Here is a 15,393-nt window from a genome sequence, read left to right as displayed (position 1 = left end):
CTCCTGCACCGGAACCCCGCCCGCCTCGCTCTCCCTCCGCCGCCCGCCATTGGACGAGCGGCGAGCGGCTTCCCACGCACACTGGTCGGAAGCCCTGTCAATCACGACGGAGACGCCTACCCGGCATGCACCGCGGACGCCGCCCCGCCTCCGCTCATCTTTCCGCTATTGTGCTGTGTCATATTGGCGGCGGTGCAGGGGAAGAGAGCAGGGGCGGCCTCTAGCGGCGGCCCTTGGAAGTGCAGGCGGACTGCACCACTGCGCGCCCATTGCGGGGGGGGGGGAAGAGGGAAGTAGTACATTCCAGCCCTGGGAAGAGTTCTGGCCACCTGCCCAATGCTATGCACGTCTACTCAGAAGTAAATCCCATTATAGTCAGTGGGGCTTACTCACAGGTAAGTGTGCATAGGATTGTAGCTTGTATTATTGTTTCACTAACATTATTGAGCAACATCAGCAAAAACAAAGGAGCTTTAAATATAAAATATACATATGTATAAAATATTTTTATGTTGATATTTATATATACATATACAGACATATACATACATATTGTATTGGCAACCTTCAGTCTCGAAAGACTATGGTATCGCGCTCTGATAGGTGGTTCTGGCACAGTGTCTAGTGTGGCTGAAAAGGCCAATCCGGGAGTGACAATCGCTTCCATACAGGGAGCAAGTGCAGTTGTGGGTCAGGACAACTAGGTGACTTATATAGTGGGTCAGGACCCACTAGGTGGGTCACGGGCCAATTTTAAGTGGGACCCCATTCATTTCATTATTTTATTTTTAGTACATTAGCCTTGTGAGGTTGGCTAAATTAAGAAGTGACAACTTGCCCAAGGATTCCCCCAGGAAAGAGTGGGAAGAGAATGGCACCCTGAGGGGCACCAGAGGCCAATGTCCATAGTGCCTAACAAGAGTCCCCCAGGACCATCTTCTGGAGCCTGCACTCCAGGAAGGCAGTTTACAAAACACTGCCCCAGAACCCCAACCCAGCAAGGTGGTCCAGAGGGATATTGTGTTCCATGTGTTTCAAAAGGCACTGAAAGGTCCCACAGAACCAACAGGGATCCAGTGTCCCACTCCAATTCCCAAGGTAGGTCATCCATCTCAGTCCCAAACCTAGGTGAAGAGCCTCTTGGAGCTGGGTCACCACCACACACTCAAGCACCTTACCCAAGAATGGCAGATTGGAGACTCACTGATGGTTCTCAAATACGTTTGGGTCTAGGAAGGGCTTCTTCAAGAGGGGCTACACCACTGCCAACTTCAGGGCAGCACAGGATCAAGCAAATGATTTTTGCACTGTCTCTACACAGTTTCCTGTGAGTAAGCCCCACTGAATATAATGGGACTTCCAAGTATACACCCCCCTCCCATGAAGGGAGCAGGAACAACACACACACCTACCTTCTTTGGAAGACAGTCCCTCTGTGAAACGAGTGGTGGAAAGAATAAAGAATTACTTGATGAAAGGAAGACTTGTGTTTAATGCAGGCCTTTTCAGCAAGGAGACAGACCTTGGTGGAGAAGTGGTAGTTTATGAGACAAATTGCAAGCCTCCTTCCCTGCAACTTGGGCTATGGGCCTATGTACACTTTTGAAGGTTTAAGCCCCATTAAATTCATGTTTGCATGCATGCATAAACAGCAGTGCCCAGGAAAGTCCCTCCAGCAGGAAGAGGTTCGAAATGCTGATGGGGGGGCGGTCTGTTGACTGCCCTGAAGTGGAGTTTCTCACTTCAATCCCCCCCCCCCAGAACAAAGTATAAAGCAAAAGCTACTTTTGCTGCTGTATCTCCTTCTTGCCACAAGCAAGGGGCAGAGATGGCTTTAAAGCCAAAAACAAGGGGAGGACAGTGAAGGATAGTTCTGCCATCTCACCCAGTTGCCGCAAAAATAGAGTCATCTCATACCTTCAAACCCACATGGAAGATTCACAACTCACAGAATAAAAAGTGAAAAGGGCACTTGGCTTATTGCATGAAAGTATTATGGACAGGGAAAACTACATGGGTTTTGCATCCAAACAACCAGTTTATCCATGGAAAATGCCCATTTCCACATGGGTTGGGTTCTGCACTTTGTTCTGAAATGTAGAAGAGATACCTTTTGTAAACTAGCAGTCTGGCACATGACATACTAAGCAAGCAGCACATGATTAAGTTATCTAAATGTACCAGTGTATTCTAGGAAATGGGCAATGAATATCACAATCCTTTAAAAAAAACAAAACCCTGATGAAGGTATTCAGGCCAGATAAAAGCAGTTTGTCTTCCAATGTGAGGTAATACCATCTGATTTAATACAATGTAGTTTGGATGTTACACCAATTTCAGGATTCACAGGCATGTATGTGGTATGCAGTATAGATGTTCTTTGATCATCACAACACCGACAGTGTCTCTTCCCTGCAGATGTAATCAGCTTACATCATCCCACCTCCTTTCTTCAGGACTCTAGTTTTGTGAGATCTTGGCACCTCAATGAACTACAACTCTTAGTATAATCTGAAAGAATCCATGCCAAAAAAACAATTTGAATTTGTGGTGTAGATTTGTACCTCAATTTTTCCTGACTATCCACGGCATCCAGAATTAACACTTTTGTGAATGGAAGGAGCACGAACAGATCATTCCTATTCTTGGAAGGACCTCCCACTAATGGAAGTGTTATGCCAGCTTCCACTACATCTTTGATTGGACTACTTCTATTAATAATAATAATAATAATAATAATAAAACTTTATTTTTATCCCGCCCTTCTCCCTAACGGGACCCAGGGCGGCTAACAACAGATTAAAAAACAATAGAATTTAAAAAAACATTAATACAGACAGATAAAAACATTTAAAAACACACTACAGGGCCATAAAAACAGTAGTCAGATTAAAAGAGTAAAAGAGCAGATCACCGAGGACTCAAGCCTGTAAAACTAAAAGATGTATAAAAAGTTAAGAAGGCCAGAAATCAGAAGGCTTGTTTAAACAACAGTGTTTTCAGGCCTCGCCGAAAGCTCTCAAGAGAGGGAGCCATTCTCAAGTCAAGGGGAAGGGAGTTCCATAATGTTGGTGCCACTACCGAGAAGGCCCTATTTCTTGCAGCCACCCCCCAGACCTCCTTGGGTGGCAGCACTTGCAAAAAGGCCTTCTCTGATGACCTGAGATGGCGAGCCGGATTGTACGGGAGTAGGTGGTCTCTAAGATATCCTGGCCCAGAGCAGTATAGGGCTTTAAAGGTCAAAACCAGCACCTTGAATTGGGCCCGGAAACGAATGGGCAGCCAATGCAGCCCCCGGAGAAGCGGGCTGACAGAGTCAAACCGCCTGGCTCCGGTGACCACACGGGCCGCCGCATTCTGTACTAATTGTAGTTTCCGAACCGTCTTCAGGGGCAGCCCCACATAGAGCGCGTTACAGTAATCTAACCTCGATGTCACCGTGGCATGGATCACCGTGGCCAGGTCTGCACGATCCAAGTACGGTCGCAGCTGGCGCACCAGCCGAAGCTGAGCAAAGGCCCCCCTAGCCACAGCCGCCACCTGGGAATCCAGGAGCAGCTGCGAATCCAGGAGGACCCCCAAGCTGCGAACCTGCTCCTTCAGAGGGAGTGCAACCCCATTCAGAGCAAGTTGATAATCCAGCACCTGCATCGAGGATTTCCGAACCAGGAGAGCCTCTGTCTTATCCGGATTTAATTTCAGCTTGTTAGCCCCCATCCAGATCCTCACTGCTTCCAGACAGCGCTCCAGGCCCTCAACCGCCACCTTGGAGTCTGGAGGAAAGGAGAGATAGAGCTGGGTGTCATCAGCATATTGATGAAACCTCACTCCAAACCCCCGGATGACCTCTCCCAGCGGTTTCATGTAGATATTAAATAGCATGGGGGACAGAATTGAACCCTGCGGCACCCCGCACCTCAAGGGCCAGGGTGTCGAACAGGCATCCCCCAGCACCACCATCTGGGACCGACCCTCCAAGTAGGAGCGGAACCACCTCAAAACAGTGCCTCCAACTCCCAACTCGGCCAATCGGCCCAGAAGGATACCATGGTCGATGGTATCGAAAGCCGCCGAGAGGTCCAGCAGGACCAACAGGGACGCACTCCCCCTGTCCAGTCCCCGGCGTAGGTCATCCACCAAGGCGACCAAGGCAGTTTCCATCCCAAAGCCCGGTCTGAAACCAGATTGAAAAGGATCCAGATAATCCGCTTCATCCAAGACCCTCTGGAGTTGGGCCGCCACCACCCGCTCAATTACCTTGCCCAGAAACGGGATGTTGGAGACTGGCCGATAGTTATTCAACACAGTGGAATCCAGGGAGGGCTTCTTCAGAAGGGCTTCTTCTATTGGCATAGGAGTGAGCCAAGGCACATTACAAGCATGCAGATGTGGGTAAATTGAAATCTTACACCTGAAGGTTGCCAATACAAATACACCTACTTACAGCACTAGAGTTTATAAAAAAGATACATTATTTGGTCTTGTATTTCTATCATCTTGGAGCAAAGTCCAAAAAAGGTGAAGACCTTCCCTCCTTCAAACTCCAAGAACAAGCTACAGCAGTTCCTCATGCAGTCAAATCCTATGTATGTTTGTAAACCTACTGGGTTCTGTGGGACTTACATAAGCGTGTGCATAACTATAGGTTTTACAACCTCACAATTTTTACTGTAAGATCTGAGAAAGCACCTAAAACTATACATTTCTGCTCAGCCCACAGGTATATCCATTTGATCCCTGTTGCATATATGCAAAGTTGGGCAGAAATGGCTTAATCTGGTCTTTGGCTATGCTACCACTTCTCCTACTATATCGGTTTGATGGAAGGTACTACAGACTATAAGCTCTTATTTAAATAACTCTCCAGAGGAACAATATTTATTCAATAAGTCAAAGTTCTGTGGAAAAACACAAAGACAATGAAAAAACAAAGACCAGAAACAATATATCTTCTCCAAAACAGTCTTTATTCAGATTTACAGTTTTAACATTTATGTCCACAAACCTGTACAGACTTCTCTAAAAAGGTAAATATGCTCTTGTATAATTAATATAGATGGGTATTGACAGTTATTAATTATAAAAATAAATCCATTTCACTAAAGCCTTTTTTAATAATTATCTTCCAACATTTTCATGCAATGGGGTAAGGCAAAAAATGCAGTGGGCACAATCAGCCAGAAACTGCTCTCTAGTGCAAGCCCCATTTGAATAAACTGAAGACACACACAAGTCTGGAGGCTTACATGAGACCTATGTAAGCTCCATATGCTTCAAATGAGGTTTGGACAAAGGAAGTTTCTGGTGGATTGTGCAGTGCATGCAAGTCATTGTTAACTGGGATATAGCAAATTAAGTAAGGCCAAAAAAAGAAAAAAACAAAACAAATCACAGCAATAGCAGCAGCAGGGGGGCATTTGGGAAACTGGGGTGATGTTTAATTTTACCATGCTATAAAAACCATACTAAAAAACCAGTTTTCTGTGTTAGGGCCATTAGCTTTACATAAATTTAAATATTGCTTTATTTTACAATTAACCCCAAACCACATATTCATTTTGAGAGTCAACATTACAGTACATTATCAAATTAACATTAAAATTAATTAAAACACTACATAAACAGGAACATCTACAATTTATTTGCAACAGAAAAATACAGAGTACAGTGAACAGGAGACCACACCAGGCACCTGAACTGTTTGGATGAGTACAACACAAATACCTTTTTAATTTTTTTCTCAGAATCACAAGCTAACCTGAAAGTTATACAGTTAAGCAACCTGAAGTCTCTTGCAACCTTTCTAGATTTGGGAAGGAACTCAGGGGAGTGAAAGCCATTTCAATACGTTAAAGGAGGAATGTTTGTGGCCGACATATTTGCCGATTAATTTACTGATTACCCAATTCAAAAGAAGATATAAACATTGTAATTCTGTGACCATTTAAAACTGGGCAGGTTTGCCTTTAAACTGAAGTTTTGCAACTGTATCATAATGCAAAACAATGGTTTCAGCTCAATTTTATGTGACCCATCCCAAATTGTCAGCAAGGCCACAAACCCAACCAAATGTTTAAAATTATGCTGAAAATAGAATTGTCAGGAAATTGAAACCTCAACCTGCCAGGGAAGTGCAATGTCCACACTTTTCTTTGCCTTTTAGCTTTAGAGAATCATCTAGTAAATAGTTGCTCAGTAGGATCCCCAATCTTTTTTGATTTAAAAAAAGAACAAAAATATAGCTTCCATTTATTACAATCCTACCAGAGGACACAATGTATTTATAGTGTTATAAATCTGGCATCCTGTTGGCCCAATTTAAGAGTAATGCAGTCAACTCTCTTACATATTGAAATGGGAAAAACAGCTGGGTGAAGACCAAAGGTTTGTGGACACATTACATGATTTTAAAATTTAGCTCTGGCTACATTTTTTATCCCAGATTAATTGCCTGCTGTTATCATGCTATGACAGACATTGTCTAGCATTACCCTTCTTGCTTACTTTAGCAAAATATTTCTAAGAACTGCTTACAGATAACTTTGCACCTACCCTGAAGTAAATATAAGAGTTAGCTATTGGCACAGCAAGCAAGAGGCAAAGCATCCACCCCAGTCAGAGCTCCATAGGGCTCTTATGGGCATATGCAGCTTCATGCAAGCAGAGGCTTCCTACATTGAATTCAGTGCCACAGACAGGCACTGGGGATGTGCATGCAGAAATTCTCCCCAACACTGAAGTGGAAGGCGGGGAGAACACCTGTTTATGCAGTGTACCATACACACATCAAAGTTCTGGATGCTAAGGAGCACCTCTGGATTAATGTATGTACAAACCTTAATTCAAATAAGATACAATGGTGAGTGAGCAGCCAAGAAAATAAGTAACTATTCTAAATATAATTGAAAAATGAGCAGCCAAGAAAATAAGTAATTATTCTCCTCATAAAAATATTTGTTTTAAGTTAACATCTACCTTAACATTTTTAAAAGTGCTTCTTCCCCCCCCATGGAGGCATCAAATGGTCAACTTTGTAAGGCAGTGCTTAAGTGATGAAGGTGGCACCAGATACAAGTGCAGGTAACATGTAAACGAACCTGATATCTCTTAAAAAACAAAATGTTTAAACATTCTATTTAAAGTTTTTAAGGATCTCATACTTTAGTGTATATTTGAATCAGATTCTGTTCTCTGATGTGTTATTTAGATTGCAAACCGATAAAGCGACAACACAGGCTGGAAAAGACAGACAAATATGAGAGGCTGTGTTTGCTATTTTATGAAAAGGATTTTTCAGTGCAACTCATTATCAGTGAAACAATTATGAGAAGGGGCTGCTGAAGCTAGCCCCTTCCCAAGCTAGGTGGCAGCTGCAGGCCTCTCTGACTGCAACCCACTGACTTTCTCACTTTGTTCATTGTTCTTTTAGTTCTTAAAGACCTGTGCAAAGAACCTCCCAGGTGTCCAAGAGCATTAGAAATGAACATGGTATTCACTTGGTAAAGAAAAAATGGGAGACTTTATTTTTAGCAAGGGCTGGGTGTAATGTGCTGGCCCCTTTAAGATCTTGACTGGGTTTGTGAAGTTGCAATTATTCTGTTCAGCTGGTGTAAGGCTGGGATTACTGAAGGGAGGGATGTGGTCAACTGATTAGTTGGAGTATAAAAGAAAGGGGAAGAAAGAGGAAGGAGAATCACATTACTTAGGAGGATGAAGCAGTGTGGAACTTGTGAATGGAAATATGCTTCTCTGGTATTCTTTTAAGTGGCCTTTCTATGGATTGTGAATGTGGGGGGTCTTATTAATGTTAATAAAGTGGGGAGTTGTTTATAACTCTTGTCGGTTGTTTGTCATTGTATGAAGGAACTGAATCCTTCCCACCACATCCAGTCTCTTCTCCTGTCTTATAGAAAAGGAGCTAAGGTCAGTAACCCAGGAGTGGGTCCAGGACCGTTACACTGGGAAAGATCCCTTTCTGAAACTTTGGAGAGCTGCTTCCAGTCAGTGTAGGCAATCTTGGACTAAACAGAGCAAGGACTTCTCAGTAGAAAGCAGCTTCATATGTTCATATGAGACATAACACGTGGCCATGATTTAAATTCAGGTTAATTAAGCAAATGTGAGTGATGGGAAAAATTGATTCTTTAAATTCAAACTTCACATACCATGCAGGCAATAAAATATGAATTTTTAAAAACATCAAACACACTAGATTACATTTTCATTGTAAGGTGCAATTTGGATGAAATATCCCTTGATCATTTTTTTTTTTAAGGTAACAGCTTCCCCAAGCAGTAGCCATGTTTCATTTTGGTTCTGACAACCCAACAAAATCACTGTTTGTTAGGTTAGAGCTTTTTCCTCTTCCCTCGCCACTTTCAACATGAAACTGTAATGAGGAAATCCTTTCTAGCTAAATCACAATTCCATCTGTCACCTGAACCTGAGACCTGTGGTTTAACTATGATTTACGTAGTAGTAGTAGTAGTAGTAGTAGTAGTAGTAGTAGTAGTAAGTAAAGCAAGATATGACCTGGGATTTGATCCCAGTTTCATATCCTAATTTGTAAATCACAGTGAAACCACTGCTCCTGAGTTCAGATAACATACAGAGCTTCGATTTAACTAACCAGGATTGTTCCATCAGAGCCAGGTATACAAGGAAAGGAGACAACACATGGCCTCAGAGCTCCTCAGGCTCACATGCATGATCTGTCATGATTTGTTGGGTCATCTGGACTAGGTCTGAGAGTCAGGTAAGCTTAAAGACTAATAATGTAATTGCAGCACAAGCTTTCATGAACTGACAATCAGCACTAGCCCAACAAAAACTTATGAGACAACAAATGCGTTAATTGTTAAGGTGCCACAAGACTTCCAGATTAAAAGGTTAGGGAAATATACTTTGCAATACCAAACTAAAGCCATATCTTCCAATGATTTATGTAACAAATCTCAGCTTGTTTATATGTACAATATAGTAGCAGCTGCAACATCTTGGCTTTTTTCAGAACTTCCTGTTGGGGTGAGTTTTGTCAGTTTAGTATATAAGTTTACACATATAAGTTGTTGCTCTAGGACAGTGGTATTCAAACTGTGGGTCCTGGCCTCTGCCCCCTTAAGGGGCAGGGGCAGCCAGGAGACAGGGAAGGCAGCGGTGCAATCCACAGGATCGCACCGCTCAGGGGGGCTGCAGGGGCTTGGGTGCACTTGCCCAAGCCCCCTGAAGCCTCCTGGGGGTGCGGGGAGCCCTGCGCAACCTTCGGCAGGGCTCCCCAGGTCAGGAAAAGTGAAAGTGGAGCAATCACACCTCGCTCCGCAAAACCGGAAGCAGAGCATGATCGCTCCGCTTTCCCTTCTGATGGGGCTGCAGGGACTGGGATGCACTCACCAGTCCCTGCAGCAGCCATCCCTGTGTGTGGGGAGCCCTGCGCAGGTGCCTGCAGGGCGCCCCAGGTCAGGGAAAGGGACAGTGGGGCGATCGCGCTCCACTTCCACTCTCCCTTTCCCTGACCTGGGGCACCCTGTAGGCACTCGCACAGGGCCCCCCACACACAGAGATGGCTGCTGCAGGGACTGGTGAGTGCATCCCAGTCCCTGGGGATTGCGTCGCTGCCTCCCCCCTGCCCCCGCAAAGATTTACTGCGGGTTTCATAAGAACATAAGAACAGCCCCACTGGATCAGGCCATATGCCCATCTAGTCCAGTTTCCTGTATCTCACAGCGGCCCACCAAATGCCCCAGGGAGCACACCTGATAACAAGAGACCTGCAAGGCTTCCTGGGAATTGTAGTTAAGAACATAAGAACAGCCCCACTGGATCAGGCCATAGGCCCATCTAGTCCAGCTTCCTGTATCTCACAGCAGCCCACCAAATGCCCCAGGGAGCACACCTGATAACAAGAGACCTGCAAGGCTTCCTGGGAATTGTAGTTAAGAACATAAGAACAGCCCCACTGGATCAGGCCATAGGCCCATCTAGTCCAGCTTCCTGCATCTCACAGCGGCCCACCAAATGCCCCAGGAAGCACACCAGATAACAAGAGACCTCATCCTGGTGCCCTCCCTTGCATCTGGCATTCTGACATAACCCATTTCTAAACTCAGGAGGTTGCGCATACACATCATGGCTTGTACCCCGTAATGGGATTTTTCCTCCAGAAACTTGTCCAATCCCCTTTTAAAGGCGTCTAGGCTAGACGCCATCACCACATCCTGTGGCAAGGAGTTCCACAGACCCAGAGAGTTTGAAAACTGCATCTCTAGGAGTTCAAAATAGCAGACATAAACCAGCAAGTCTCTAAAGAGTAATTATTACCCTGGTTTAGAGATCAGTGGGTATTGCAGAGGACTATATGCCAATGCTGCACTTGTGGGGCTGTGGCTCAACCTTGCCACTGCCCCTTCTTCCCTATTTGGGAGGGATGGAAGAGACTAAGAGTAGGATGCCTACTTTCTCCTGCCAATTATCTGTCCTGTAGGAAAATGTTGGTAAACCATGTTTGCAAGAATGGTACATTATACTAACAGTGTATCTTGTTGCTGCTGGAAAGCAACTTATTAAATGATTCATGTACACCGATTTATGGTATTAATAACCAATGGGTTTGTTTTTTTACTTGTCAAAGGATAAATATAAAATACAATTAAGATCAACTTGGTAAAGAGTAAACTACCTGACAGTGACATTCAGTGACCAATTTTCAGCCCCACTGAAATGATGGAGGACATGAACATGCAATGCTTGGGATGAGTCCCAAAGACGCCATCACACTAAGTGCTGACAAGAAGGTATGATGGTCAAACTGCCTTTTTATTGCATTGGATGTTTTCAGGAAAATCTTTTTTGCTGAATGAAATGTGACTAAAAATGCTACAGTCAAATATACCTCTTCCATAGGCAATGAATAAGAAGTTGTCTCTGTAATCCCCACGTCCATGTTTTCATAAATGTCTGAAGCTCTTGCCCTTTAAATGTACTTCAAACATTTCTAGTCTTTGGTTGAAGTTTTCAAGTATGAAACTTCGCAATATTTATCTGTAAATTAGCCGCCAGACTGGATACGGTAAATATATATAAGGGGCAACTTAAGTATCACCACAGTGGTGTAGTCTCAAAGAATATAAAAGGATTACAGGACAATCACTAAATTGTAGTCTTTTGAACTACTTGTGCTGTCTTTGAACTACTGTAAAATTTAACAGTAAGGTAGGCATACTCCAATTTGATTGCACAAATTTAGCAATTCATTTTTGAATGTTTTTAAAGATCTGATTACAATACATAAAAACTTTATTTTTTTTGCAAGCCCACACAAAGTGTCAGTAATGTTTACTTGAATTCTAAAAGTGTATAGAAAACAAGAAAACTACATTTTCCCATAATTCAGACAAGTCAAGAATTTTATGGCTTTAACCTGTGGAAATCCACAAAAATAAATCCACTCTCAAGGAAACTTTGTATACCTATTAGAAGTTCAATGAAAGCTTCACTTACATTACTTAGTTTTAGCCTAAGAGTGATATGGGGCATTGCTTTGCAATTGTGACCCAGTAAGTGCTTCAGAACATGCAAAAGCTCAACACAAACATGACTGTTTTGCCAGTATATTCTGAATACAACCAAAGAAGTGTGTGTTCATAAATAGACCTAGAAATTCTGAACATCAGCCTGTCACAAGCAGTGCTAGAGACAAAGACATCTCTAAACAGTAGCAAAAAATGTGCTATTTCTTACATGATACACATACAACACCCAGTTCCTATAAATATCTCCAAAGCCTCCTGTGTTTTAAAAAGAAAACATTTTGAAACTTCAGACAAGCTGGTGTTAACCAACACCTACAAACCTTGTCCAACATACAATATAGTAGTTAGTTAAAAAAAAAAAAAACCACAGGTACTTCATATCATTGATTAATCACAGTGCCCAAAGACTGAGGCAAAATAGAATAGCAGGGTATGAAACTGCGAGTTAAGCCTAATGCTCTCTACTATAATTTGTCAAGCTTTTAAAAAGACTCCCAAGGATTCCAATCACTAATTCTCAGACATTATCTCTCCAACAGCCACACTACATATTGATAGTACCGATACATTACTGTTGCTCCCAACTGTGAATACTTAAAAGGTACCCTTTACTGCTGAAAAATAAGTTATGCAGCTATCACATTTTATTTAATAAATTAAAGCCAGCCCAACTGGCTACAGCATGTTAGTTCAGGCTGAAACAAAAATTATATATCTTAAGTGACAAATCAGGTGGGGAAGCAAACAAACAAAAATCTCATGCCAACTTCCCTCTGAAACAGGTGAAACATTTCAAGCTGCAGCTTTACCAAAAGAAATAACAGCACTTAAATATTTTGGCAATCAAAATTAATGACAAATTCTTGATCAGTGACTGATAGCTTTTGTTAAAATTTTGCTTTAGAAAACATTGGTTTCTGCTCTTGACAAAGCCAGACCGCCACAGGTGTCAACTGAGGTCTTCTGATGCTGGGTGAAGGAGCGACTCTGTTCAAGGCTTCAGTAAATATCTGGACAGTCAAAGAAGTTTCTATCAAAGTACCCTCCACAAAATAACCAGTCAGGAGTTCCCGTATATGGATTATTGCCTTGATAAAACCATCTGTTTTTTTAAAAAGGAAAGACAGAAAATATTAAGCAGAGCAATAAGTACATTTGAAAAACCTACAAAAATTCTGGAAAAATTTTTTACCACCAACATAAATCAAATGAGCAATTAAAGAATAGGGGGTCTCCTGCGCCAGATTCCATACTTCTCATTAGGCATTTCCAGAACCATTTTCAGTGAAATTAGGTGGCCTGTAGGATCTTCTGGACCCAGTACATTTCTAGTATTCAACCCTTCAACCCCCCCTCCCACCAGAACGTAACCCAATGCAGTAACAATACCAACAGCAATTCTGAGCTCTAGGCTGTGCACAACAGGGCTTGCTGTAGCACTGCATTGCAATGAATTATTATCTGCAATTAACACTGCAATCTATTACTATGCAGTACCACTCATACACACAGTATTTTACAAGGTGTGAGAAGGGATCATTACCAGACTCCATTAATATTAACATTATTTAATGTTCATTTAGTACACTGGAGCCTCAAGAGCAGAAAAAGATTGCAATGATGCTTTCTTACTCTTGCTGCTAATCAAGGGCAGTCATAAGGCTGGTGGAAGCACTTGCTTCAGGCAGTAGGCTGGGGGTGGTAACACCCACCCACACCCTGCGCCTACTGGCCCAGGGCCCACTGAACCATTGCAGGAAACAAGCCCACTAGTCCAGTAGGAATACAGTGACTAGATTCTCAATCATTTTTATGTTATTGCAACTCATGTAGTGGCCCTGGGGTCAGATCTGTGTGAGATGAGTCCTTGCATGGACCATTGGCCTGTGCTTGTCAAGGCCCAGCTCTGGCACTACCCCCAAACCACAGTTAGATGATAATCGGAACTAGGCCAAACTCTGAGGATTTCTTTTGTGCATGCAAGCAAATAAGGATGCTATAATCCTAGCAGAGGCAAAAAAAAAGACTAGATATCATTGTTCCAAAAAGCATCAGGTGGTTTCTTTCACTTGTGACTGTCTTCCCATATTTATTGCCATTTTAACCAAAATGTTTTATTCAGTAACTAGGAGCTACAACATTTCTTTATTTCAAATATGAAAGAACTACAATTCAGTGAATGTGAAATATTCTGCATGAATATTTATTGTCACTCTAAATTCTATGTCTTTTTTTACGTGGATGAGGCAGGGTATCAATTTTAAAATAAAATGTTAATTTGCTGCTAACTCCACATTCAATAACTCCTGTATAATCTCTAGGCTTAAAGCATCTGAAAGATTTCAGTCCACCATGCCACCCAAAATTATGTTGGAAGAAAACCAAAATGGAGGTGGTATGAATATGGATACATAATCATTTTAAAAACACAAATATGAGAAGCTCAGAAAGATCCCAACCTGACGATGGGCCATTTGGCTATTACTACATATAACTTAAAGAAAAATTCAGCTCTCTGCCCCATTCTGTTACCTTGTCCTCCACTCAGTTTCATCTTTTGCACGTTCCTTGCGAGCAGTTCTCTGTTTCTCTTCTAGTCTCTCTTTTTCTTTGCTAGCCAGTTCTAACAGACATTTCAACAGGACTGATTACTTTATAAAATAAGGGGAAATTACAAAGGAAAAAAAGGTAGAGAAACAAAATCCAGATAGTTCTAAAAACAAAACATACATTTTTGATCCAAAACAGTTTAATTTTTTATTCACATTTTTAAAAAAAAACCAAATGCATCAAAACAAACACTTTCTATTTAAAGTAGGATTCAAACCCACAGCTAGATTTAAAATTCAGACAAGCCCATTCCTTCATCTCTCTCAGAGAATGCCAATCTAATTTGGCCACCAGAAGATGTTAAAGCTCAGATGCTTACAAATTACCTAGAGCAACTATTTTCAACCAGTATGCCGTGGCACACTGGTGTGCCACAAATGGTCTGCAGGTGTGCCACGGGAATTTGGGGAGGGTCATTTATCAGTAGAGCCATTGGGGGATGTGAGCCTCCACCAACAGCATGGTGTGCCTTGTCAATTGTCAAAAAAATGATGGTGTGCCTTTACAATTTTAGTACCTTGTCAGTGTGCTACAAGACAAAAAAGGTTGAAAATCTCTGACCTAGAGGATCATTCCATAACTGGTCTTTCACACACCAACTAGGACAGCAACTTTCAACTTTTTCATCTCATGGCACACTGACAAGGCACTAAAATTGTCAAGGCACACCATCAGGTTTTTGACAATTGCCAAGGCACACCATGCTGCCAGTGGGGGGCTCACATCCCCCATTCGCCCTACTAATTAATGATCTTTTCCCAAATTCCTATGGCAGACCTGTGGACCACTCACAGCACACCAATGTCCACGGCACAGTGGTTGGAAATGGCTGAACTTGGTCCCTTTTTGGGAGAAGGGCGGGATAAAAATAAAGTTTTATTATTATTATTATTATTATTATTATTATTATTATTATTATTATTATTATTATTATTATTATTATTATTATTATTATGTGTTGTAATGATCCATAAGCTGCACCTTCCCAGTCAACAAAGTGGCTCCACCAGAACATGACACATGCCTTAAAGGTACAAACCCACAAATGACATGCTGCTCCATCTCCAGATGATGTTGTTTGAAATGGACTAGGACTAAACCAAAATGGGAATATTCTGGTTCACAGTATTTTACTTTTTGTAGAAGTACTTTAATTCTAATATTTGATACCTTATGTTTCTTAAGTATAAAGTGGTTAGTATGTGGGAGCATAAAATTATGATAGGCCAATTCTGCCATTCACTTTTATGTTCTA

General features: G+C 42.2%; 1 protein-coding gene across 3 annotated transcripts in view; it reads right to left on the bottom strand.

The window, feature by feature from the left end:
• Positions 1-9,488: 9,488 nt before the first annotated feature.
• OSBPL2 (oxysterol binding protein like 2) overlaps positions 9,489-15,393 on the bottom strand; it is an 89,580-nt gene continuing 83,675 nt past the window's right edge. For all 3 annotated transcript variants that reach the window (XM_066623563.1, XM_066623562.1, XM_066623564.1), the window contains 2 exons: positions 14,061-14,151; positions 9,489-12,630 (listed from right to left, as the gene is read on the bottom strand). In XM_066623563.1, the coding sequence (XP_066479660.1) occupies positions 12,528-12,630; positions 14,061-14,151 (194 nt within the window). In that variant the 3' untranslated portion in view covers positions 9,489-12,527. The remainder of the gene's footprint in view (positions 12,631-14,060; positions 14,152-15,393) is intronic.

Source organism: Tiliqua scincoides, chromosome 4, assembly GCF_035046505.1.
Source record: "Tiliqua scincoides isolate rTilSci1 chromosome 4, rTilSci1.hap2, whole genome shotgun sequence".
Classification (NCBI taxonomy): Eukaryota; Metazoa; Chordata; class Lepidosauria; order Squamata; family Scincidae; genus Tiliqua; species Tiliqua scincoides.
Note: the sequence above shows the minus strand (reverse complement) of the source record. Positions and strands in the feature narration are given on the sequence as shown.